Genomic DNA, 26,015 nt, shown 5'->3' on the forward strand with positions numbered 1-26,015 from the left:
AAGTGTAAAAAAAAAAAAAAAAGTTATAAAAGCAGTACAATAGAGTGGGCTTTTGCTTTTCGTAGCTGGGCCCTCAAGCATTTTACAAGATTTATTCAAGAACATAACAATAGTAACATCTAACTAGACTAAGGGCAATTTCTGGAGAAATTGCGTGGGAATGCTGAACGCTGAATGCTAATAGCTGAATGCTAATAGCTGAATGCTAAGCTGAATGCTAAGCTGAATGCTTATGAAGTAAATTGAAAGATAAATGACTAAAAAGAAAACTTGAACTACAATCCATATAAGGTGGGATTCAATCATGTCATAGAAATTCTAATCCATTTCCTGATACGATAGTTAGTTGGTGCCAAACCGTTGATTGTACTAAAATGTGGTCCAAGCGGGGTTTGAACCAGGTTCTCCATGGGGGAAGCAGTTGCTCTAAATGTCAGTCCCATTGAAAATGAATGGGGAAAAGTTGTTCTTTAACGTTAGATTGTGCAAGTACTGTAAGTAATGTGTAATCAGGCCATATATACCCCGGAAGGCGTGAATTTCTGAAGCAAGTTGAAATTTGAATGCTGTAAATCGGAAGTATAATGTAGGAGTTGTTTCTCGGCAAAAAAGTGAGGAGAATAAAAATCTGAATAATGTATGTACACTTTGGTATTTCCCACCTGTGTTAGCAACCTCCATGTTGATGCGTCTGTTCCAGCCTCGTCACATCACTTGGCCGCCTAATGGATGCCGCCGTCCTTCCCACTGCAACAATCGGTCCGTTTTGGCCTCTCTTTTGTGCTTCACTTGGGCCGGACAATAGCTTCATTTAGCATCCTTCCTCCGTCCGGGCAGGCTCCGTCTCCATGGTGCACCCGATTTTTTTATTTTTATTCCCCCCTTCCATGCCACACCCTGCCCCCAATCCGGCCCTCCGGCTTTGCACTTGTCCCCCGTTGTTGGAACAGCTGGGCCCTTTGGCGACCATTGTTGGTCACGCCCAAGAGAAGTTCAAATTCTGCACATTGCTGCCGGGCCAGAGATCTCATTGTTGCAGTTATTAACGTGTAAACGTCCGTCATTAGACGTCAGGCGAAAGGCTCATCTAGGACTCGACCTCAAAACTTTGCTGATTAATGAAGCGCAAAGTTTGTTTGGGGTCTATTTTTTTCTGAAAACTGCGCTCCCTTTGCAAATGGTTGCGCATTTGAGAACATGTAGCATATAAGCTAGCTACTAGCACATTTTTGTGGCATATTTTTATCACTTGCTTCTTATACTGTTGTATTTTTTTGTCAGTACCTTCAGACAGCCACCCACTGACTATCCCACCCCCAAAAACCAAAAGACGGATGCCTCTTGACCCTCCTGATTGTCTCGGGTTCAAAGGGCAACGCGCTCCAGTCGGAGCTTGTGACCCACTCGCACTCGGCGCATCTTGAAGGAACGACAGCGTGCTGATTTATGGAGCCTTCACGGAGGCTCGTTAACAATTTTACTTGCTTTTACTCGTCATTAGAAATTGCAAGATGTCAAGTCATTTCTAATGCTCAACATACTTCTTGGTGTTCCCTTAAATCACGTGTCACGATCCGGTCCTCGTGGGCCACAGTCCTGCATGTTTTCGAGGTTTCTCGACTCCAACGCACCTGATTCAATGATCAGGATAATTATCAGGCTCCTGCAGAGCTTGCTGATGAGCTTCAATATGAATCAGCTGCGTTGAAAGTGGGAAACCTCCAAAACCTGCAGGACTGCGGCCCTCGAGGGCTACAGTTTGACACCTACAGTATGCCTTAAATTAGGGCTGGGCAAACTCAGTCCTCAAGGGCCACCGTCCTGCAGGTTTTGTTTTTTTCCCTTCTCCAACACAGCTGATATGTGATCAGCTCATCAGCAAGCTCTGCATAAGCCTGATAATGATCCTGTTGATTGGAATCAGCTTGTGTTGGAGGAGGGAAACCTCCAAAACCGGCAGGACTCCGGCCCTCGAGGGCCGAGTTCGCCCCTCCCTGCCTTAAATGGACTTTCAGCCGAATTTGGTATGTACCAAACTTTCGTCAACGAAATCTGTTTGCACTGAGTGAAAAATTATGGATTGATGCCTTCTTTTTCCAAATTTTTGTGCATTTGACTCGAGCTAGCTTCTAGCAAGTGTTTGGACATTTGTAGCACAATCTTGCCCAAAACCTTTTCCCAGTTTTTGAATTGTCGTGTATTTCAGTCTTTGGGTGAACATATCTAGCTAGCTACTTTTTGTATCATGTTTTTGCTCAAACTTGCTCTGTTTACAAATTGTCGTGTATTTGACTCACTGAACTTAAAATGTGGACTGTTTCCTTTTTGTGTCTTGCACTAGTGATAATTACTATACTAAATTAATGTTTGTGTCATTCTTTTGAAACGTTTTCCTCTATTTCTGAGTGGTTGAGCTATCGAATCCATCAGTTTGAGTTTGACGAAAAGGAGTGACGCTATAGCATGTGGCGTTCGTTGCTAGCTAGCTTTCATGTGACATTTGTGTAAATTTTAGGAAAGTTGAAATTCTTACCTGTTAATTATAGGGTGCCCCTGTTTTATAGTGGGGGATATGTTTCAGACTGACCCGTAAAGAGGTGAAAATCTGAGCTATAGCGAGACGGTGAGAGTTGATCTCCTGAGAGAAATCTGCAGTCCTCACAGCTCTATAACTAGAAGGAGAACTAGGTGACCCGACAAATTCATTTCAGGCCGATCTGAACTCACTTTGCTCGCAAGCGCCGTGATTTTTTTTTTCTTTTGTTGTTTTTTCCTTGCGCTACAAACACTTTGTTTCTGTTCTGATTGCGCATAAGACGGACCTCAGATAATCACGCTGAGGTTTGAACAAAGACAGAATGTGAGTGCTTTTCTGCCCGCCGCCGCCGCAGCATGTGCGCATGCATTGCGTTGGAGGATGGGAGGAGGCTTTTACGGCCCAACTGGGATTCATGTTTCAACCCCCGCATGCCTCTTCTACCGATCACGTGATTGGCGCTAATTATTCGATCCTGACACACCTGAGATGAGATTTTTTTTTTTTGGGGCACATCAGCAATAACTGCCTGTTTTATTCCACGCTGGTTGAATGCCAGCTGCTCATCTGAAAGCAAATGTCGGCTTCAGGCTGCTACACGTACGCTAAATAACAGGCAGGGCCGTGCGCTGGTGTGTGTCTTCAACATGTCTCAGTACAAACAAAAAACAGCCTGTTCTCACAAGAAGCGTGACGCACGAAAATGGAAGGTTGGTAGTTGCCATTGATTATTTTTCTGAAGCTGTGTGACTTTTTGCATGCTTTTTTTCCCACTAAATTCTTGTGAGGTTGACCTTGTAGTCAATTTTTGTCTTTTTGTATCAACTGCTCTTAGGGACGGAGGTCTGGAAAATGTATTTCTGTAATGGAAAAAGTATAGGAATATGGACATAAGACTAAAATGATTTAGTTTTTTAAGTATTTTTTTATTTTTGTTTATCTTGAGTGCAAGCAAAAATTTGAGGTACATAATGCACTTCACACACCCACCACTTGGTGACCACATCCGACCCCCGTCAACTCGCATTGACTTCACTTATGAGTTGGTGATGGTAATGTGCCATGAAGCTGATTTGCCAACTGCCAATCAACCGCACAGAAAAACAATGATGGACAAAAAAAAAGCAAATTTGGGCGTTTGTGGGAGAGTCTGGAACGGATTAAATGCATTTCTATTGTCTTCAATGAGGAAAGATGATTCGACATGCTTTGGTTGGTGTTTTGCTTTGTGTTACGAGCAAAAACTTGAGGTATGAGCAAGCTTTGGATACTTGAGTGGAGAATAGAAAGTAATAAAATAAAATGTGCCCATTAATATACTGTAATGGCTCCGAATGCGGGCAAGGAGAGCCCCAGTCCAGATGCACTTTCATTCATTTATTGGATGCGACAAATAGTCAAATGCACAAATATAAAATGAGGCCACTACACTTATGCTACACTCTATCATCTATTAGGGCAACGACATCCCGTTGCCTTTGATTGCTTTCAAGGAAGTGACGGGACGCCAAGCGACGCCTTGGCCCGTGGCGAGAGCCAAGCGTGCGTAACCGGGCTGGAAAGCAGCCGGCGCATATCAGATCCAGCTGCGAGGAGCGGCGTGCTTCATCCCGCTTGCGGCATGCCGCCGTCACGCCCCGCCCTGTTGGAAAACGCTCTCTCAAGTCGGGACAAGTTTTCTGCCAGCAGGGAATTTTGTTTAGGCTACGTCGCCCTACGTCTGCTGGCTGCTTTGGAGCCAAACATTCAGGCAGTGGACCCTCTCAATTAGTGCTATAATCCTCTGCCTCATACAAGGAAGTACAGTGAACCCCCTCTGTTTTATTGCAGGGGATACGTTCCAGAAGGACTCCCAGCCACAGTTCTCCAACTGCTTTGGAGTACTGTAAAACTGACATGTAAACAAATGAAACGTGAAACCAAAATGCTCAACAAAACCTTAGAAAAAGGTGTGCTAGCGTAATGCCAACATTATTATAATAACGAACGCCATCGTCGGGCTAACAGAAATTAGCATTAACGTTACAGTAAAGTTTTGTGTAAAATTCTCACGTGAAACAAAAAGAGGATAAAATATTGCTTATTTAAACACAAACGTTCAATCAAACCAGGTTGTAACGAACGTGTGCTAGCTTAAATGCTAACAAATTGATGCAGAATGCCACGGACATGCTAACAAAAATCAGCATTGATGTTAAAGTAAATATAAATGTTCCGCTCTATCATGTGATTTTTCCCCTCTCTTTGTCTTTTGTCCTCCACACCGGCTGCCTTAAACCGTCATAATGTCATTTCCTTTAACCACGTTTTGTGTCATTAGAACTGCTAATGTCCGTCACGCACTCTCCAATTGAGTTTGTGGGAAAGTCAAAGGTTAGTCAGTCATTTTAATGCGTCACTCTGAAACTAAACAATCTGAGAAAGTGAATGCTGGCTGGGAGACAAAAGTTGCTTTCTTTTCTTCACTCGTTGCCATCCCGGCCGACTCTTCTTCCGGCAAGTTCCCACAATGTTGAGGAACGGAGCAGCCGTTCGCGTCAGCAGGGAAATTTTGTTATCCGAGCGAGGCGGCAAACGTTGTCCCGCCCCATCTTTGTCTTTCCTGTGGCACCCGTTACGTAACCTGCTTTGCTTTTTGCCTTGTGATGTCGAGGTTTGTTGAATGTTGACTGGCCGTAGGTGTCGGCTTGTGTAGGTTGCAAGTAGAACCAACATGAGGCCTTCTGCCAAGTTGTTGCTTGCGAATTCACACGTTGAAACCTGACGATCTTTGCAGACGGGGTAAACATTTCAGTGCAAAATCAACCAACAATGTTTCCTCTCTCTTAAAAATTTGTTTGTTTTTAATGGTTTGTTTGTTAGCCTGTCTATGGTGTTTCCTATTATGGGTTAGCATTGAGCTAGCAGACCTAAAGGCAAAGCTATGTGGTTGTTTTAGATACACAGAGCGTAACTGTCTTTGTTTTATGTTTAGTGGACACAAAAGTTCAAGTGGGAGTGGCATTAAACGGTTTGAAGTTATCTAGCATTTTTGTTTCGAAGTCAAATAATGTTTCTTGGGGGAGGGGTTGAACCGTTGAATGCAAATTGTGCTCCGCAGCTCCAACAAATGATCCAGATCTCCCCGTTTGAAGCCTTCCGACAGTTATCGCGTGCGCCGCCGCAGGGCTCAATCACAGACAGTCGGGTCGATCCAGTTGACTTGTTAGCATCGCCAAACATCCCCGACACCTTTGAGCTTATGACACGTCGAGATAAGCGGCTCAGCTGTCCGGCAGCCAGGCAGCGCTCACCGGCTGCATCTCCACACCCTCGAACAACCTGCACGTCAAATTTAAAAGCCATTTTGCCACGGAGCGTCGTCAACGGTAAAACAAACATGTTCCTCCGCTGACGCTTTTGTTCTTTATCTGTCCGCTGTGGTAGGAAAAAAAAAAAAAAGACCTTGACCCGCGTGTTCCCCTCAGCGGCGCGCTTGGCCTACATCTGGAGGGATCAACAAGTTAAGCCTCGGTCGGCCTTTCAAGCCGCCAACTCTGTCAATCTGTTACGAGGCCCGTTCACCGTGTCGTCAGCGTTGGCAATGTCTGCCAGCTGGAAATCGGGTCTGGGAAGACTTCCACGGGAGTTTGCCTGTGGGACTTGTTGCCCTTTCATCCAGAAAGACAAAAACAAAACACTTGTTAGGTCAGAGTGCAACAAGAGCTTTCTTTGCTTGCAAGCTCCAACCTCTCTCAACTTTTCCACATTTGCGCTTCTGTCATGGGAGGGCCAAGCTTGACCCGGCACTTTTCCTCCTTTCCAGGTACAGAGACCCCCGCTTTTCGGTCAATCACGTGCGATTGTTACCACTATGATTTTGCAAAATTTTTCTCGTAAAAGAGGATTGTCTTGGAGTTCTTCAAGCTGAGTTCCCAAGCATCTTCATGTAAGTGTTGAGGGAAGCTTCTGGTTGCTTTGCCTGACCGACAGCAGAACATTTACGACTCCAGCAAGAGCGCTGCCGCTGCATAAATCTGCCAACATTGTTGACACAAAACTGCTTTGAAATTGCTCATAACAGTTCATGTATTCAATAACGCGCTTAAGAAACCTTTAAACAAAAAAAAAAAGTGGTGCACCCCTGAATTACGTCTGTTCATTCATTCGTACGGCACAGCCTTAATCCAAACTCCCCAAATTTGTGGTTTGGCCCAACTTAGCTCCCTTTTGATGCTTGCGCATATTATGGGATGTCCAAAGCGCTGACGTCCTCTTCCAGGGGGTAATTACAAGCTGACTGAAGGGCGGGTGGAAACCGATAGGACCCTTGTGGGTGTTTAATTTGCAACGGTTGGGGTCTCCTGCCAGGGGATGGGCCATGTCGGTGGGATTTTTGAGAAGCGTTCCCACCCTTGAAACAAAGTGGACCTTCTCCAGTCGCCCTGCTCAATTCCACCACAAGATAGCCCCGCCCCCAGCCTTCACGCACTTCCACTGCCACTCACTATTCGGACCACAATTGTTTTCGGTGTGCGGCGGCGAGGAGCCACCGTTGATATCGGCTTGTGATCCGCTGTTTTTGTTCAATTCGAGTCACCACTAGCGAGCATGTCAACAAAAGGTTGCTTTTTTTGCCTTGATCGGAGCAAATGTGGGCTTGTCATGGCACGGTGAGATTTTCAGGGTCACCTCCGGTCTGCCGCCACTCTGATTTGCATGCTTGCCTGTTTGTGCCGCCGCCACCTGCCATCTTGTTTTGTCAACATGTGACACGGCCTTCACAAAACCTTTATTAGAGGGGAAACCTTGTTTTGATCACACTCTGTTGTGGAGTTCAACAGACCGTTGACATATCCACCGACCGCTTCCTGTTGTATCAACAGGTGCCCCGCACGTCGCGCCAAAGCAGAATTCTTCTTTTTCTGCTGGTCCATCCCGACCGTGGAAAAGTGCTGCATGGGAATCAGACCTGTCTGTTATTCCAGCTGCAGGACATTCTTTTGTCAGAGCGGCTTTGCAGCGTTAGCCGTCCATGGCTGCACGGGAGAAAAGCGCCCGCAAAAAAAAATAAAAATAAAAATGCCGTAACTTGAAATCCTTCATGTATGCCGGAACACGGCGACAGAATCCCACAATCGTTTCAATCAAAGATGGGGGTAGAAGTGACGGGTAACTTTCCGCCTCTGTTACGATTCGACAATGACCTCCAAAGTTGATGATGGCAGCGGCGTTCATACGGAACATTAAAACAAAGATGGAAAAACTGAAGGACTGGTGTGCAAAAGATTATTTATTTTTTATTTTTTCCTGGACTCGGTAGTGTGGGAGTCGGACTTGAAAAATGTAATCTGGCATGTCGTCAGCTATCGACAAGCAATCTCAGAAGGACTCTGATCTGTTTGTAGGGTTTGAAATGGGTAACCCCAGAAAACGTGGTTTGTGTTGCTTGCTGGCAGTTGGAACAGATGAGCTCATCTCCAATGTTGAATAATGTTCAAGTGCTCAGCGACTTCTTTTTTGGCAGGGGGAGCATCAAGCCTGGGAGTTTTTTTTTGTTTTTTTTTTTGTTTTTTTTCTTTCCCGGGGCCCGCCGTCTCAGTTACAGTCTGGCTGCCATACGATCTTCCGCCGATTGTGAGATTCTGCAATTGTGTCACTTTGAGACCAAAGCGTGACGCATATTTTGTCAACATGGAAGTGAAGCACGTGGACGACTTGTCTGCTGCTTGGTTTGTGTCAAAACCGAAGAAATTTTCAAAGGAATACTCGAGATTCGGTCATCTGTACGTGACGATTGTCACGATAGTTAAAATGTTATCGCCACTACTTTTGTCGCCTCTTTTAATAAGTGATAGATCTATGCTTTTTTTTTCCCAGGTCAGTAGTTAGAGGCCAATAACCGATGTTTGAATATTAGCACAGATAATCGGTTTATCACGATGATGATGTCATTGTCAGTGTTATCTGACAAACAACAATATTGGTGACTATTCATTTGTATTTTTGCTTTATTCTGATTGGGAGTTTGATTCAACATTGGAAAGAAAGGTTGTCAAATGAATTTTTTGTTTGAGTTTTTTTTTCTTTTGCCATTCAGTGCTCGGTTAGTTGTTGATGAACATTCATGTTGTGCTGCACTTTAGCTAGTTTCCGACACGTGCGTGTTTCACACCTGGCCTTTGTTTGTCGTGGTGCAGCTCTCCAAACAAACCCCAATCAACTTGTCCAGAGGGCAGCAGCAGGAGTAGGAGCAGGAGGAGGAGGGCAGGGGGAGGGGAGCATCCGAGCAGGGCGGCGTCCAGTCCGCCGGACCGCATCCTATTAGAGTGAGGGAGTGTTGAAAATGGGCGTGGCCCAGAGCCGGTAACATCTGTGCCTGTCTCCCACCCTCCACCACCACCACCACCGCTCCCCACCCTCTCTCTGCATTCTGCAGAGGAGCGAGGCAACCAAAGCGAGGGGAGATCTCCACGGCCGGCACAAGTTTTCTTGCGGGGTCGCACGCGTCCCTCTTTTGAATTGATTTATTCCGTTTTTACCCATCACCAAAAAGCCCCGCCCAACTGCCAGAATCGAAAAGTGCAGCAAAGAGCTTCAAGCTGCATGGATGAAACGCCTCGAGAATGGGGGACGCTGCAGTGAGTTGAGGATTTTAAAAAGAGGAGGAGGAGGAGGAGGAGGAGGAGAGGACTGGTGGATAGGGTAAGAGCCAACGAACGCTGGGGAGGGGAGAGGAGGGGGTGTGCCGGTCCGCTATCTGCCGGCTGGAATGTGTGTGGGGCGGGGGTCAGGGCGGCTGTTATCACGATTCCGTCTACAATCTGGACCTCACTCGTCGGGACGCAGGTGATTGGATCATGTCAGCCTAATTAGCAGCTGCTGGAGTGGAAAACGATGTTGCCGTAGAAACCTCTCGGGGGGGAGGGTGGATGACAGTCGGTTCTGACCGACGGGAGCCCCCCCCCCCCCCACGCTCCTACCCGCCCCTGAGCTGTGGTCTGTATGCGGGGGAATGACGAGCTTGGTTGATGTACGTCCGCCGCCTCCAACCAAGAGATGATGATTTTCACATGAAAAGGAAAGTCACCTTGAGCAAATGGAGGTCTCCGGATCCTTCTCAGGTTGCACTTCCTCATCCCACGCTCCGGCCCCCGGCCCCCTCTTTTTTTTTTTTTTTTTTTGCCGTTTAATCACAGGGTTGATCCAGTTTTTTTTTGGTTTGTTTTTTCTTTACGACAACAAACATCTAGATTAAAATGCGAGCGCAATGGGTGTCTTACCAAAAAATAAATTATTAAATAAATCGCCCACCACAGTACATGCCGGTCGGCCTGCAACCGCTCTGGTTCCCATAGCAACTGAGGGGGGGGAGCCTGCAGAGCTCAAGCTGTGCTAGAGAGATTACAACTCCAACAATGTCATCTGATTGATTTTTGGAGAAATTTGTGGCTCAAGTGGACACCAAACAGACAACTATAAAAAAATCTACTCACTCAAAATGAAATACTCGCTTGATCAGTGACATTGACGGAGCTGAAGATCTCAATTGTGATACTAGAAGTTGTTCAGACTTCAAACTAGGACCACAGAGATGATTGCAATAACGCAAATAATTTGATGACAAAAAAAAAAAAAGGTTGCATCAAAATGGGGGCTGTTGCTAATGAAGCGAATGACTCCTGAGAGGACAAAATGTTGTTGAACTACTTGTCAAAATGCTTGAATGTGTTGTCGTAAACATTGTGAAGCTTGAAAGTGTAAAGATGTTTGAAACTGAAAGTTAATCACGAATTTTGAGGCGTAATCGTCCATCGTCCATTTGGTTTGCCTCGAAAAGCTTTCGAGGCTTTCAAGCGTTTGGGCGTATTTTGTTGTCATTGTGACAGTCAGAGTGGCGTGACATGATTGCAAACAAACGACGCGGTTATGACTCGCGACGAGTGTTGGCCCGGCGAGTCAGACGGCTTAGCGTAACTATGATGACACGAAGCTCCTCAGAGACAACGCCCGCTCGCTGCTCGCGCTTGGATCAGAGAGCAGAAAATCATTAAGTACAAAAATAATCGTGTTGTGCACCGTTGCTGTTTTGAAAGCGTTCGTTTCACGCGTGCCGAGATGTCGTACTACCGTTCCTTCTTTTTGGCGGCTTGAGAAGTACTTAGAACTTGTTTGTTGCGGCGGACGGGACGCTTGCTCGGAAGCGGCAGTCTGCTCAACGAGTTTGACAAGCTTTGCCGACCCTTTACTGTCCTCTTTCATCTCCATCGTCCCTGCATTTGCATTCCCACGCTCCCCAAAGACGAGCAGGCGTGTCACGTTTTTCCTTGGCAATTCATGAAAAGCCTTGTTCTTCTGTTTTTCTTATAGACAGTCGTGTACATCTTTTAGGTAATGTTTGAAGTACGTACATTACTCAGTCATTTATTCTTGAGACTGTCTGTCTGCATGTCCAGTACTGTATATTTGTCTGTCTTGTATACTGCCCCCAGGTGGCCAAAGCGGGTACATCAGAAGGAGTAGCACAATGGCTGTCGAACTGATGCAAAGTGTGACAAAAACATACAGTAATGACATAATCAGATGAGATGAAAAAGAATTTAAGTACGATATTGGAACGGATTAATGATATTTCCATTCATTCCAAAGGGGAAAGCTAATTTGAGCTCAATACACACCCTGTTTGGTTTTAAGCTGAAACTTCAGTTGGGGGATCTGTTGTAGCAGTTGATCAGATCGATCCTCTCGGGCCTTTAGGTCATCGTTGCGCTTCTTCCAACATCCATCTTGACTGGCAAACATCTGCATCTTATATTTTTCTGCCCCCTCCCCCAACATCACAACCGTAAACCTGTCAAGAGTGGCTGCGGTGAGATAATCCGGTCAGCTGGTCTTGATCATGGCCGTTATCTCCTCCTCGCTTTTCCTCGGTGACGTTCACGATGGCTGGAGTCGGATTGACCGTCATGATGAAACGTACGAGCCGGTGTTGCGGAATATGATTAGATTATCTGCGCCGATAATCGCATCTGCCGCTCTCGTTGGCTGGACGTACACGGCCCATGAGGAACGATCATATCATCTCCTTCTTTGCTGTGTAAATGCTATTGTTAGCTTTGATTTTTTTCATGAATGCCATCAATGGAACTCAAGTTTTTCTTTCTCATCTGGCCTTGGCTGAGGTCCTCGCTCGTAGTGACAAATGCAAGACGTTTGCGCCAAACTGTTTGTAACCTGTGCTGAGGATCTTGTAGTGCACTTTGTTAGCAGTCTGACCAAATCGGATGACTTTTGAGTTGAGGAAAAATTTGTCAAGTTTTCGGCATGACCTCAGCATTGCGACACATTTCCACTTGTTTTTCATGACCAGTTGAGTGAGAATGCCACTCCAGGACAGAAATTGGGCACGTGAGGCCTTGGTTATGTTTTTTATTTATTTATTTATTTATTTATTTTTAAATTTGGTTCTTAACTAAAGTAAAAGGTCATGTTTGTATCTGTTTTGACTCTGGTTGGGACGCTGCTTCTTGTTCCCAAATAACACACAAATGTTGTCCATTTTGAAGGATTAGCTTGATGACGTAAACTCTGTTGGGGAAGCAAAACAATGACGAAAATGCAGGCACGTTGGTAAAACGACACGTCGATATTATGCGAGAAGTATCGGCATCTCGAGTTACACAGTTGAGGAATGCCCCCACCCGCGCAAAAAAGGATGCGACTTTTTTCCTGACGAGTGTAAAATGTGTCAGCTGGCGGCAGCGACGCGTCTTTTGTCCGCCTTCTGTTCATCGTGTCATCGGAGAACCGAGCTCGACCAGCCGCGGGACATTCGGAGGCGCTCCCTCGCTCGCACCTGCCTAGAAACCGTGCATGACTTTGGCCCTCCAGCAGTCTATGAGCGACAGCCGCTGAGACGGGTCTGATATTAATCTCCGCTTAAGCTGCCAGTCAGCATTTCTGCCGTGGCCCACTTCTTTTCCAAGTCTGTGTGTTTATCTGTGGCGGGCGGTCCGTCCAGTTGGGGGTTGTGTGGGTGTGTGCGTGTTGCGTTGGGTAATTGGTGTCGGTGTGTTGAGTATGCTGTCCAGCTGAAGGCCGCGTTTTACGTGACTGTTGATGTTTTAGAGCTGACAAGGGCGCAACGTTTGATTGGCGCATAAGGTTTGGCCCAGCTGGTTCACCAAATGCAACTTGTTTTGTCACTTCCTGGATCAATCCAAATATGGCAGAGGTGCTTTGAGATAAGAGCAACTCCAATCATATCTCAATTTCCCATTGAGATCATTTGTGTTCAATTTGTAGCTTAAAGTGTTATAGTGCCACGACATAGATGCTAGTTAGCGTTAGCATTTAGTTTGCCAGCAAACTTCAACTGGGAGTGGCCAAGTTGAATTGTCTACCACCATATTGTAGCGCTGTGTTTGGATGAAAGGGAAGCTACCAGACTTGACCGTTTGAGTTGACAACACTTTTCTTCTTCTTTTTTTAAACGCCTCCAAGAAATATTCACAACAATCCAATAGGGGGGTGCTGCTTCCCCAAAGCCGTAAGCTGCTCGTGTTGAAAATTGCTGCAAAATACAACAATCCCCCAACTTTGGAGCTTGCCCAACCAACCATACCAAATATGGTTTGTAGAGGGTTGAAAAGTGAAATCCTGTGTGCGCTTAGTGACGGGGTTCTTGCGAGACTTCTTTTTTTAAAAGCAAATATACGTCGTGTGAATATGTAGGTTGGACTGGCATTAGCATTAGCGTTAACGTGGCGAGATGATCATGAAATCGCGAGTCTGAGCCACCCCAAATCCCAAACCAGAAAAGAAGATTAGAACTGGTGTGTGGCAAAAGTCTGTTGGGGCCCGCCCCCAAACACAGCTGCACTTTCCACCAGGCCCGCCCCCCACTTCTTGTGTTCTCAGGTAAATTCAAATGAGCGTAAGAATCATGATGATGATGATGATGACTCCATTGAGGTCTCGGTTCTGTGCAGGAGGTCGGGGCCAGACGCAACAATGCCCCCGAAGCAGGGAGGGAGTCAGAAAGGTAGATTGTTGTTGAGTAACGGCAGTCGAATGAAGACGTGGGATGTTGTGGACTTCTGCTTTCACACTACATGTAAGGCAACCCGATACTACGTCTTGAGGTATGTCAGCTGGTGTCAAAAGAGTTGATGACGCACATGTTTTCAATACGCTATCGTTCACTTTGTTCAGCTCTTAACGTTACCTTATTAGCATCACGTCACCGCCGGTCGCCCTCCTTGACCTTCACAAATGGCGGTCAGAAATAGCTTTTCAGCACACTAATTAGTTCATAGCGCAAGACATTTGGGGGCAAATGGGAAAGTGTGTCGAGCACTTGCGCAATTTCCGTCAGGCCTGGCACCGTTTAGCCCTCCTGACCTGCATCTTCAGATTCAAAGGTGAAGCCAACGACCTCCGTGCTGAATTTGGCCTTTGCCGACTTTGATCGTTAAAAGAGGGCAAATGCTCAATTTTGCCTAGGTTGTCGAAATCTGGTATTCAACTGGAATGCTTTGTAGTTTGGGGTTCACTCGGCTATGCGAGGAATGTCCTCATGTTCCGCCTGTCCCGTGTCATGTCGACAAACTTTGACCGTCTGACAGATAACCTCCGACGGCAAATGTCAAAGCGCTCGCAGGTTTGCAATTACAGTGCACAAAAACACAACAAAATCTTTTCAAACAGTCTTGACATTGCCAGAGAGGGACCCGTCGGCAGCCTGCCGCCATCCCCCTCCTCGCCACCCCAAGAGTTAATACAAAGTTTACAGTCGGCTTTAGCTAATGGAAAAGATGGGCAGTTTTGTGGACTAATATGGTCAAAGAGGCGCTTTGATGCCGGTCCGGCTGGTGAGCGTGAAGCCGCGCAGCTGCTGCTCGTCTTTAGAAAAGTCAAGGATGTGTCAAAATAAACACACGCTTCAGTGTGCTTCCATGTGTGGCCTCTTGGCCCGGATCGCCTTGTCGCTCGGGCAGCCATCTTGTTCCCTTTTTAAGGAGCACAATTAAGCCCTCGAGCCACACAACTGGTTTGGCTGTCATTGTCTTGCTTTCACAGTTTGCTCACAAATGAAACGGCTTGTTGGAGACAAAAGGAGCGATTGTTAAAATTTGTCAGCATCGTTTAGCTCTGTGTTAAAATATGTCATTGTTCAAGTGTGTATTTACATGGGAGTGTGACTTTTGTTAGACCACAAAGAATATCATGACATTTGATTTAAAGCCGCAAAAGTACCTGGCTCCACTAGTGGTGATGTTTGTCAATCAAAGCAGGCTCAGTCTTGTCAGTCAGAACTTCATGGTACACTATCAGAACATGCCTTTAACTGGGCCACCTTGCAATTGGAAGCAAGTTTTCCTGCCCTGAAAAAGATGCCATCCATCCCACTCGTGACCTGATTTTGCTGCTTCGAATGCGGCTCTGTTCACTTGAGCTCGCGCGATGACTTCAACTGGTCCCCAGCATTTTCATGTCAGACCTGTTTCACATGAAGTATTTTTGAAAGACTGGCAAAGCAAGATGGAATTGTAATAGTAGCTTTTGGCAGTATTGAAGTCTTCACTGGCTCACTTTCAAGCCTGTCCTCCACAAGCCGAGCGGAATTAGTCTTATCTCGGAATCAAAGGAGTTGGTACTCAGTCTTATCTTGGTCTCGGACAGGGCGGACTCAGGATTTTTGATCAAGATCGGTCGAGACCAGGCCAGTACTACTGTAAACGGTTCAAAACAAAGAATGCAAATCTTCCCCGTGTCGCCTGGAGTGCCACACCCACTAGTTTTATTTCATTGTACTATTTCAAAAACATACTGTCTTGGTCTCAAGCTCCAAAAGTCTTGTTCTTGTCAAGGTCTTGATACGCTCTCGCCTTGATAATGTCCTGGTCTTGGTTGTGGTCTGCTTATACTGTTAATTAAGATCTCATTTCTTTTTCTTCCAAAGTATTTTTGAAGTCTCTCTGTGGCCCAGTGGTTGGGGTTTTAGACTACAGACTTGCCCAAATCCACTGCAGTCAACCGGAAAGGCTGCAATCAACGTTGATGAGTAGCCACAAACACCTGCTGCTCGATGTCTGCGCAATTTGATGTCTTTTAATGCTCTTTATTACATTTTTTTTGTCCTCTTGGTGATGATCCAGCTACTACGTCAGCTGTTAATGCAGTGATGATGATGTTGTAGTAATGTTAACACCTGGCAGCAGAGACGTGTCTGCTACCGACTTCCACGGTGTTGCTCATCCTTGACAGCTGATTTCGGAGCCGTGTTTTATCTCCGAGACGGTTGCTAACAAGTGAATCCTCCCTCTCGCCTCAGGAAGGGAAAGTCCGACTCTCTCGCAGACAATCGGGCTGATTGAGGCGGCCGCGTTCGTACAGAGCACGAGCTTACTCATCATCCTTCAGTGACTCGCGCCTGAGAGGCTTTTTACAGGAAGTTCTTTTTGTTCTCTCACCAAGAACACACCCGCGTAATCACTGGGGCGAGTCGTAGTTGAATAGAAAGCTGATAGATCTGAAAATGACGGTTTCCATTTCAAACGAGGCATTATTGTGCCAGTCTTGTAATTGCTAATCCGAGTAACACGTGGAGCACGTTTTTTTCTGTCACCCGTTGAGGTCGGACCATGTCTGTTGTTCACCGACTTCTTCTGCCGTGTCTTTCAGGACCCTCTGACGGACGGAGGCCAAGTTGTGAGGTGGTGGAGGCCGTGACGAGGCCCCCCGAAAGGAGCCTCCGCAACCCTCCCTGCCCGGCCCGCCAGGGAGCGTCATGGCTCCCCGGAAGCGCCATGGAGGCGGCGGCGGCCTGTCCTCCCTCTTCTTCTGCTGCTTCAACAACAGCGACCACCCGGAGATCACCTACAGGCTGCGGGAGGACTTCGCCCTGCAGGCCATGGAGCCGGCGCTGCCCATGCCGGGGTACGACGAGCTGGACGGCATTTTCTCAGAGTTGGTGGTAAGATAGCTTGTTTTGTCTTCAGTAGGAATGTAATGATATCCAAACATCATGATACGATAATTAGCACGATATTGTGGGGGTGGTTGGCGATATTTAAAAAAGATCACAATATTGTAAAAAAAAAAAGAAAAAAAAAAGCGCAATATTGTGCTTTTGTACATAACAGCAATCCATATATAAACCACATACAATCTCTAATAACAATATTGAGGCACTTACTTGCTAATGCAAGCACACATTGATTGCTTCACAAGCAAATTAGATTCCCCTTCATCTGACAATTAGCATAGATTTTAAACATAGAAGGCCAAAACATCCCTAACGAAAATTAAATTGCACTAATAAAGCCACGAGAGGGTGCTAGGATTTGAACAATTTTAAATAAAAAAAAAAAAAAGGCTCCAAACGACTACTCTGTTATTAAAGTAGTTGTCGATTTAATTTGATAATTGATTAGTGGTTGATTAATCGCCTGATTTTGACAGCTCTACTCACTTGTCCAACAGAAAAGCCTTCTGATAGGAGCCAGTCACTGAGCATTTACCATTTACTTTCGTGTCAAAGTAGTCCAACTTTTGGTTGCATTCCCAAATTGTTTGACCTCTTTTTGGCTTGCACAAGCGAGTCCGGTTGAGTTCCACATTCGACATGGTGTTAACTCAACAAGGCCTTGGCACACTTCCGACACCGGAAGATTTGTTTTTTCTAGTTGAGCTCATTTCGTGAGTAACTGGACCACGCTGCCATCTTTCCTCTGTTTTATTGTCATCTCTAATTTGGCCATTTTGCCCCCCCGCCCTCAAAATCCAGTCGGTTGCCACAGTAATGTAAGCATGACATTTTTGCAACTTGAATGGGCCTCATTCAGCGGCTCTTCATCTCCGCCATCTGCTAATTGCTTGTTTTTGTCCGGCGCCCTTTATGAGTGCGTAATTGAGTGTGACGAGAGTTGAGGGGGGCTTTTCAGTCGCTGTGTTTACCGAAAAGGAAACGGCCACGAGCTTTTCGGCCTTTTCGCGGCATGCGAGCAAATTGAAGGAAAAGTTCTCGCAAGTGGGCCGTGGAGGGGGAGATTTACCTCAAGTCAAGCAGTCTGAGACTTCACTTCACAATCGGAGAAAAGCTCGTTTCTGGGCTATAATGAAGCCATTAGACTCTCTCAAACTCTTTCAGCCAAGTACATTACACACACAAGGAGACACTTGGTCAGAATTGAAATTCAAGGCAGCCACAAATGCTGGCGTGCGCCTCCCCCGTGAAATATGCGCTCCGTATCGGGGACGCATGTTGCCTCCAGATGTTTGTTAGCACGTGTGGGACAACCCGTATCGCGCCTTGTATCCCCCCCCCCCCCCCAAAAAAAGCCTACAAGGCATCTTGACAGGAGTCACATCACACACAAGCGTGTGCGCACAAAAGTGAAAATAATGCTGTCATCCGCCATTTGCTTGAGGATAAAAACAACACCTGTTTTTTTCTCTTTCTGCTTTGAAACAACCCGCCAATCTATTGTTTGTGATCCTGTTGAAAGCCAGACCTAACATGACTACGTGATCATCTTATCCAGTGTCGGAGTGATGTCATCAGACGGCATTTCAATGAGAGGACCCGCAGTGGCTTGTAACTGTGGGAAGGACATCTTGCAGACATTTATGTGTCTTCATTATATTGATTTATTTTTTATTTTTTTGTGCAGGACGAGCTGGACCTGACCGAGAAGCACAGGGAAGCCATGTTTGCGCTGCCCGCTGAGAAAAAGTGGCAGATCTACTGCAGCAAAAAGAAGGTGAAAAGTTTTGGCAGGCATAACCAATCGAGTGGTGTTCATTTGTTTTTAATTTCAATCTACATATCTTACCACTGATAGTAGAGTTGCGTTAAAATAATGGTCAACTTGAAATGCATTCTATGCATAGTAAATAGTGAGAATTTAGAGAGGAAAAAAACAACCTTTACTCGTTGCCCTCAATCTCCTCTCGTTGAGCCTGAGAAGTTGCTGGAATTGAGAGCCTTATGGTTTGTCCGTATCTCATTAGTACCGATGCGTTCAATGCAGTACGCTTTTGCCAGTTTGCCGTCATGACTCTTTTCAATTGGTAAACGCGACCACCCAAAAGGCGAGCCGCGGTGCCTTTGGTGGGATTCCACATCAGGCTCCCCAAATCTCGCCGCCGTTGCCGCACTCGCGTGTCCGCAGGCGCTTTTCCTCCTCGGCCGACCACAGAAACGTAAAAAGAAAAAAAATGTAATTAAAGTCTCCCCGTGTTTCCTAAAAGCTTTCCTTGATGGTGGAACATCAACTTTCCCTTTTCACTCGTCACAAGCGGGGAAGTGCATCCGTCCTGTTCGCATTGACATCCCAGCGAGCTTCCCGACTGTCTTTTCCTGTCGTCTGTCAAGGCCGAAGGTGGGAACGTGGAGGAAATCCTGTCTGGGCCAGCAGACGCTTGCAGGACTCTAAACTCGCTCAGCAGTTGCACTTAGCAACTGCTGCACTATTCAGTCGCTTTGCTTAAAATGGCCGGAATGTAAACAAATAAATAAATTCCAATTATGAATGTGAACGACTTTGGTGATGGAAGCATCAACTTCCATCAATTCGGTAATAAATTCCAGGTGAGACTTTTTTCATCTGGTCAAGCTGTAAAAACAAAAGTTTTCCCATCGTGTATCTTTGTTGGCTTTCAAACATTTTTGAATTAGAGATGACACTGACATCAGTGTGACCTAATCTTTTTTTGTGTGTGTGTGGTTTTTTTTGTTTTCATTTTCTCGGCCTTTGCTAAGCTCCAGGGTGGCGAGGAGGGGAGGGGCCGGCGCTTTTTCCATGCACGTCCCCCGTCTACGTGCGCTCGTAAGGCGCGGCCGTCGGACGCTGACCGGCTGACGTATGGAAATGTTCAATTTGTGAATTTCTGGATGTGTCGATACATTTACAACTCCGTTTTCCTCAACACGACATCCTGAACAAGCCCACAGGAATCATGAAATTTAATCTTGCCAAGCATGGAGCAATAAGGTTTCCCCCCCCATTTGTCTGCACAGGAAATTGGGTCAGAATTATTGTTCCCTAATGCCACTTTTTACATTTTTATTTATTTATTTTTTTAAGGCTCACCTACTTGCCTTGTCAAGCTTGGTTTAGTATGTGGACATGTTCCATATCCGCCTGCAAAATCTGCCATAAAAAAAGATCATACAGTGGATTTAGAAAGTCGACACACCCCCTGTTCAAATTCAAGGTGTTTTTTTTTGGGGATATAACAAAAGATTCATTTTGCTTTCATTGGACACAGATTTCACAAAAACTGTCTTGAATAGGGGTGTGTTGACTTTTTGTTTTTTGTTTTTTTGTTTTACAATCTTTTGAAGTAGGCCAGCAATGAGGCGGTCTTTAGTGTGCGGTCTGTGTTATCTCATGCGGTTTCATCTCAACCATCAGCTCATGGAAAAAGAATTCCGCCGTTCCTCCCGCGTCCCAGATAGTGGCCTCATTCGAGCGATACGCGCGGCCCAAAAATAACTCCGCATGACACGTTTTGGAAATCAAGAGCGAGAGAGAGCGAGAGAGAGAGAGAGAGACGTTCGCGATCTGCTGCCGGTAACAGGACGATGAAGCTAACCGGATCAATGTATCGTGAGCCGAAAAAGGGGGACGTGGCACGTCCACGGCAAACGGGAAAGGACGGCTCAGCTTGCGCAGGTGCAGCTCGTGAGCAGGGACGCTTTTGGCCGAGACATGAAAAAAAAAAAAAAAAGATCACAATCCTTGCAGAGCAAAAAGAAAGCTTTGTTTGGTTTTCTTAGCGTGGAATTACTGAAACAGAAACCAGATCAAACGTATCAATCGGGATGCTCCAAATACTCCGCAGTCTTCAAAAGGCTGCAGGCTTCTAGTCGTCCTCAGTTTCCTCTCAAGCCAAAATTGTCTCTTTCCGGTGTTGTCGTCGTTGTTTTTTAATTTTATATGCTGCATTTTCTCCTTTGCTGCTGCGTTTTTTTTCTTCGCTACCCTCAGTCTCCTCTTGGGTGATTTCTTTGTGTTTTGTTTTTGTTAGGTAGCACCAAGTTTATTTTAGTTAACTAAAATAACTAAATTTAAAAACCAAAATTCTAAACTAACTAAAATGAACAATTCCCAAACTATAATAACTCAGGGGAGCACACAGCCACAGAACTCTCTTCCGAATGTAATTCCCGCCTCCAAAAGTGTTAGCGGAAAACGCTCTACATTTCCTCCACTAAGTGCAGAACGACATCATCAGGTTGAAGGGTTGACCTCTGCAATAAAACATGAACTCCTGGAGTTGCCAAAAAAAAAAAGGAAATGTTCCCAACTCATTAATGGACTCCCCCAGAGCACCGCGGGTCGGAAAAGCCTCCCTCGCTGTCACTTCCTCGTCGGCCGGCCAAGAAAAAGCTGCCTGCGCTTTTTAAATTTTTTTTTATGAAGTGCCGCCAATGAGCGCGCGGGGCCACGCGTTTAATAGCGCGTGAGGTCAGATCACACACGCCAACCATCTTGGGGGCACGTCGCCATCATTTCAGCAATGTCATATTTTTTTTTTCCCCCCAACATGCCTGTCGGGAGATTAAAAGTCAGCAGGAAGCAATGTCCTCAATCCACGCTTTGAACGTTAAATCCTCTGCCGATTTCGTTCGGCAGCTGCGCTTCCAGCTGTGGAACTTCTCAAAAGAAACCGGGCCGCTTAAGTTGTCGGCCTACTTTAAGGGTGGGGGGGTTTGGCCGCAACTCCATCTTCATGTGCAATGAAACGATTCCATGTGGTCCGTGTGTGCACTTGGCTTCATTGTCAAATGTCGTCGGTTGTGTTTTCCAGGAACAAGAGGAGAACAAGAGTGCGACGAGTTGGCCGGAATATTACATCGATCAGCTCAATTCAATGGCAGCTGTAAGTCATAATAGCAACAAAAAAAAATAAAAATCTTGACATCTTAACTATTACATTTTGTGAAATGTTTTCCTCCCTTTCTTGTTAAAGTGGAAGTCAACCTTAAACATTTCTTGAAAATAATGTTTAATGTGACCTCACTAGTCTCAACATGACATTCTGATTAATATTACATTTGTGGAATACGAGTTATGCAGCAAAATCCAGCTGTTTTTATCCATCTTCATCCATCTTTGGTTGCTACCTGAGACCTGAGCAACTGTGACGTCATCTTCAGTCGATAGCAAGTGGCAAAATGGATAAAAACGTTTAGCTTTTGCTTCATAACTCATATTCCACTAACACAATATAAACCAGAATACCATATTTAGACCAGTGGGGCTGTATAGAACATATTACTGTTTAAAAAAAAAAAAAAAAGTGGTTGAGTTGACTTCCCTTTTAAGATGATGTGATATTTTTTCACATTCTTGATTAGGCGATGAGTGTAACAATTACGTCGTCGTTACAAAACAAAATGGCGTCTCCATGTTTTGCTCCGCAGCGAAAGACACTTCTGGCCCTGGAGAAGGAGGACGAGGAGGAGAGGAACAAAACCATCGAGAGCTTGAAGACGGCCCTCAGGACTCAACCCATGAGGTGAAAACGTGATTTCACTCCCTCACATTCACTCATTCACTCCATGGATGGAGAGAGGAATGAGTGCACCTATAGATGTTGATGGCGTTTAACGTGTCGTCCTTTCCCCTCCCGCAAGGTTCGTGACCCGCTTCATCGACCTGGACGGCCTGACGTGCATCCTGAACTTCCTGAAGAGCATGGACTACGAGACCACCGAGTCGCCCATCCACACCTCGCTGATCGGCTGCATCAAGGCGCTGATGAACAACTCGCAGGGCCGCGCCCACGTGCTCTCGCACAGCGACAGCATCAACATCATCGCCCAGAGCCTGGCCACCGACAACGTCAAAACCAAAGTGGCCGTGCTGGAGATCATGGGCGCCGTCTGCCTGGTGCCCGGCGGCCACCGCAAGATCCTGGAGGCCATGCTGCACTACCAGCGCTTCGCCTGCGAGAGGACGCGCTTTCAGGTGACAGAAGAGGGAACCCGAAATCATAAATGTTTGTGGGCAGCTTTTATATTTCACACCTCTCACCCAACAGACGCTCATAAATGATCTGGACCGGAGTACGGGCCGCTACAGGGACGAGGTCAACCTGAAAACGGCCATCATGTCCTTTATAAATGCGGTGCTGAGTCAAGGCGCAGGAGAGGTAACGAAAAAGATTCGATCCGTTTTCTTCGCACCACAAAATCCATCGTCAAAATGCTGTTTTGATTTTCGTGAAATCAGACGAGTCTGGAGTTCCGCATCCACCTGCGCTACGAGTTTCTCATGCTGGGGATCCAACCGGTCATCGATAAGCTCCGTTCTCATGAGAACTCCACATTAGACAGGTGGGTTCAAAACGACAACACTTGCGACATTGGTGAATAGGTGTAATCTCCGCCTATTTATTTGGAAACTTTTGTCTTAGAAAATAGCAACAATGTTGGACTTTTGGGAAAGTGAAAAATATTTTTCAATATGTCACTAATGACCAGAACATTAATTTTTCTCCACATCTTCTTTGTGTGTCCTGGACTGACTTGCAGACATTTAGACTACTTTGAGATGCTGCGGAACGACGACGAGCTGGCTCTGTCGAAGCGTTTTGAGTCGGTGAGCGAGTCGCGGGCGGCGGCGCCGTTCGTGCGTTCAAACGGGATGGACTGACCCCGAGTCTTGTGTTTGTTTGTTGTTTTTTTTTGTGCAGGTCCATATCGACACCAAAAGTGCCACCCAAGTGTTTGAGCTCATCCGCAAGAAGATGAACCACACGGACGCATACCCGCACTTTATGTCCGTCCTCCATCACTGCCTCCTCATGCCACGTACGTGTTAGCGCACGCATGCTAACTCGGAGCTAGCAAAATGCACATTTAGTCTTAAAGGGACACCTGGCTCATTGAACAATTCGGTATTCTCTCGTCATATCGCGATTCACCCTTTGTAGTCTGCCACAATCTTGCACAATTCAAGATGACAGATTGACAGTTACTGTGAGTGGCGTCACTGTGTGAAAAATTCAGGGTGCAAATGAAAACTGATGTCCAGCCGTCTTTTTTTTGTATTTTTTGTATTTTTTTTTATTTTATTTTTTTAGCGCTTTGACACGTCACCCGTGATTTGCACGTCACATAGACAAACTTGTGTTCACATTCATGATTTGTAAGATGTTTTACTTTTCAATTCTTTTTCAATTCTTTGTGTTTAAGATGAAAAGAGAAAAAAAAATAGACGCTAAAATTACCTTTTTTATTTTATTTATTTATTTTTTTTGTGCACGCGCAGACAAGAGGAGCGGCAACACAGTGCAGTACTGGCTGCTGCTGGATCGCATCGTCCAGCAGATGGTGCTGCAGAACGACAAGGGCCACGACCCCGACGTCGCGCCGCTGGAGAATTTCAACGTGAAAAATGTCGTGCGCATGTGAGTGCTCACTCAAAAAGAAAAACAAACAAAAAAAGGAAAAAATGTGCTTTCTACTGCTGAACGAGGTGATCTCGGTTCAGGTTGGTCAACGAGAACGAGGTGAAGCAGTGGAAGGAGCAGGCGGAGAAGATGCGGAAAGGTGAGTGCGGGCGGGGCGCGATTGGCAACGGCGACGGCGCTCACCGCCGACTTTGTCTGCCGCCCAGAGCACCACGAGCTGCAGCAGAAGCTGGAGAAGAAGGAGCGCGAGTGCGACGCCAAGACGCAGGAGAAGGACGAGATGATGCAGACGCTCAACAAGATGAAAGAGAAGCTGGAGAAGGAGAGCGGCGAGCACAAGAACGTCAAGCAGCAAGTGGCCGAGCTCACCGCCAGGCTGCATCAGCTCAGCAACGTACGTTGGCGTTTCCACGTAAAAAAAAAAAAAAAAGTCAAAGATTAAGGGTGCCGATATTAGTGCGTTAATTTAAAGTTCCTTTAACAACAACCATTTTTTTTTTAATGCGCAGAATTCCAGGCGCAACGCAGCAGACGCGTCCACGTCAAAATTTTGCAGTAATAAATGGAATATTAATGCACATATTTGTGGATACTGGAGTCAAGTTGTTTTACAATTTTAAAAATGTGCATAATTTCACAAGTTAATTTATGTTAAATATTAGATAGCTCTTAATATGAAAAGTCAAATGCACTGTGCTGTCACCAACATCTTATAAATGCAATTATGCCATTTAGTGGCAGAAAAATGACAAACACAAAACTATATCGCGCTCGTTTTTTTACAGTTTTTTTTTTTTTGTTTGAACTCAATTTTATGAAATATGAAATTACTGTATCAATGACTAAAAGATGCAGCCATATTTCTATCAGTTTAACTTTTTTTCCACTTTTCTGTTAATTTAATTTTAACTCAGTTTTATGAATTATAAAATTACTGCATCAATTACTAAAAGATGTAGGCATATTTCTATTTAACCCCCCCCCCCCCCCCCACTTTTCTGTTCTTTTAATTTTGAATTATGAAATTACTGTATCAGTGACTAAAAGATGCAGCCATATTTCTATTAGTTTAACATTTTTTACACATTTCTGTCAACAGAATTTAACAACAAATTTATTTAATTCTGCAGAGACAAGCCAGCATGGTTCCTGGCGGGCCCCCCTTCGCCCCCGGCGGCCCCATGCCGCCGTCGCCCGTGCCCTCCTTTTCCGGGCTGTGCCCACCTCCTCCGCCGCCACCGGGCGGCACCGTGCCTCCCCCGCCGCCCCCTCCGCCTCCCCCGCCGGGCGGCCCCCCGCCACCGCCGGGACACCCGCCCCTGGGAGGCGTCCCCCCGCCGCCGGGGGCCCCGCTGGGGCCCTCGCTGCAGAGGAAGAACATCCCGCAGCCGGGCAACCCGCTCAAGTCCTTCAACTGGTCCAAGTTGGCCGAGGTGAGGAAGGCGCGAAGAGTGGATGCCCTGGTTTTTTTTTTAGTTTGTTTGTTTGTTTTTTGCAAGCAAACCACAACTCGTTTTGTTGTTTTGTCGCTCAGAATAAACTTGAGGGCACCGTTTGGATGGAGGTGGACGACGCGAGGGTTTTCAAAATTCTGGACCTGGAGGACATCGAAAAGACCTTCTCAGCCTATCAGAGACAGCAGGTACTCGTCGCCATCATGTTTTTGGAATGTGGAAATGCACATGTGATTTGCTCCATTTTTGCTTGATTTTTTTTTTGCCATTTTGGCCACATTTGTTCATCAGCACAGCACGAATGGAACGCGCATGGATTCATTTTGTACACGAGCATCACGCACGCACATTCACGCAACATTGAAGCTGCACTCGCGTCTTGCCTTGCCAAATGAGCTTGTAATTTTGTGTGTGCGTGTTGTTTACGGGCTGCCATCACTGCCATAACTTGCTTGCCTCATTCTAATGACTGCTTCTACGTCTTCCCCTGCTTCCCGGCTGCACTTTAGGACTTCTTTACGATCCATAACAGCAAACAGGTGAGTGAGTGAGCGCGTGCTCGGACAGCTAAGTAGTCCGGAAAGTTGTTTTATGACACTTTTTTTTTACGTACT

At 46.0% G+C, this 26,015-nt stretch overlaps 1 protein-coding gene across 8 annotated transcripts in view; it reads left to right on the forward strand.

The window, feature by feature from the left end:
* daam1b (dishevelled associated activator of morphogenesis 1b) overlaps positions 1-26,015 on the forward strand; it is a 39,429-nt gene that overhangs the window by 2,321 nt on the left and 11,093 nt on the right. For 2 of the 8 annotated variants that reach the window (XR_013281407.1, XM_077511534.1), the window contains exons 2-16: positions 16,202-16,493; positions 18,193-18,282; positions 21,338-21,409; positions 21,954-22,048; positions 22,167-22,500; positions 22,574-22,684; positions 22,765-22,868; positions 23,067-23,133; positions 23,228-23,345; positions 23,806-23,944; positions 24,028-24,086; positions 24,154-24,341; positions 25,078-25,380; positions 25,482-25,589; positions 25,911-25,940. Coding sequence is in view for 7 of the 8 variants with exons in the window: in XM_077511534.1 (XP_077367660.1) it covers positions 16,308-16,493; positions 18,193-18,282; positions 21,338-21,409; positions 21,954-22,048; positions 22,167-22,500; positions 22,574-22,684; positions 22,765-22,868; positions 23,067-23,133; positions 23,228-23,345; positions 23,806-23,944; positions 24,028-24,086; positions 24,154-24,341; positions 25,078-25,380; positions 25,482-25,589; positions 25,911-25,940 (2,004 nt within the window). In the remaining variant the exon portion in view is untranslated. Of the gene's footprint in view, positions 1-8,935; positions 9,221-9,341; positions 9,365-11,677; positions 13,436-13,506; positions 13,660-16,201; positions 16,494-18,192; positions 18,283-21,337; positions 21,410-21,953; positions 22,049-22,166; positions 22,501-22,573; positions 22,685-22,764; positions 22,869-23,066; positions 23,134-23,227; positions 23,346-23,805; positions 23,945-24,027; positions 24,087-24,153; positions 24,342-25,077; positions 25,381-25,481; positions 25,590-25,910; positions 25,941-26,015 lie in introns of those variants that run through there. The other 6 variants (XM_077511535.1, XM_077511536.1, XM_077511537.1 and 3 more) reach the window with 6 other exon arrangements.

The sequence above is a fragment of the Festucalex cinctus genome, chromosome 21, assembly GCF_051991245.1.
Source record: "Festucalex cinctus isolate MCC-2025b chromosome 21, RoL_Fcin_1.0, whole genome shotgun sequence".
Taxonomy (NCBI): Eukaryota; Metazoa; Chordata; class Actinopteri; order Syngnathiformes; family Syngnathidae; genus Festucalex; species Festucalex cinctus.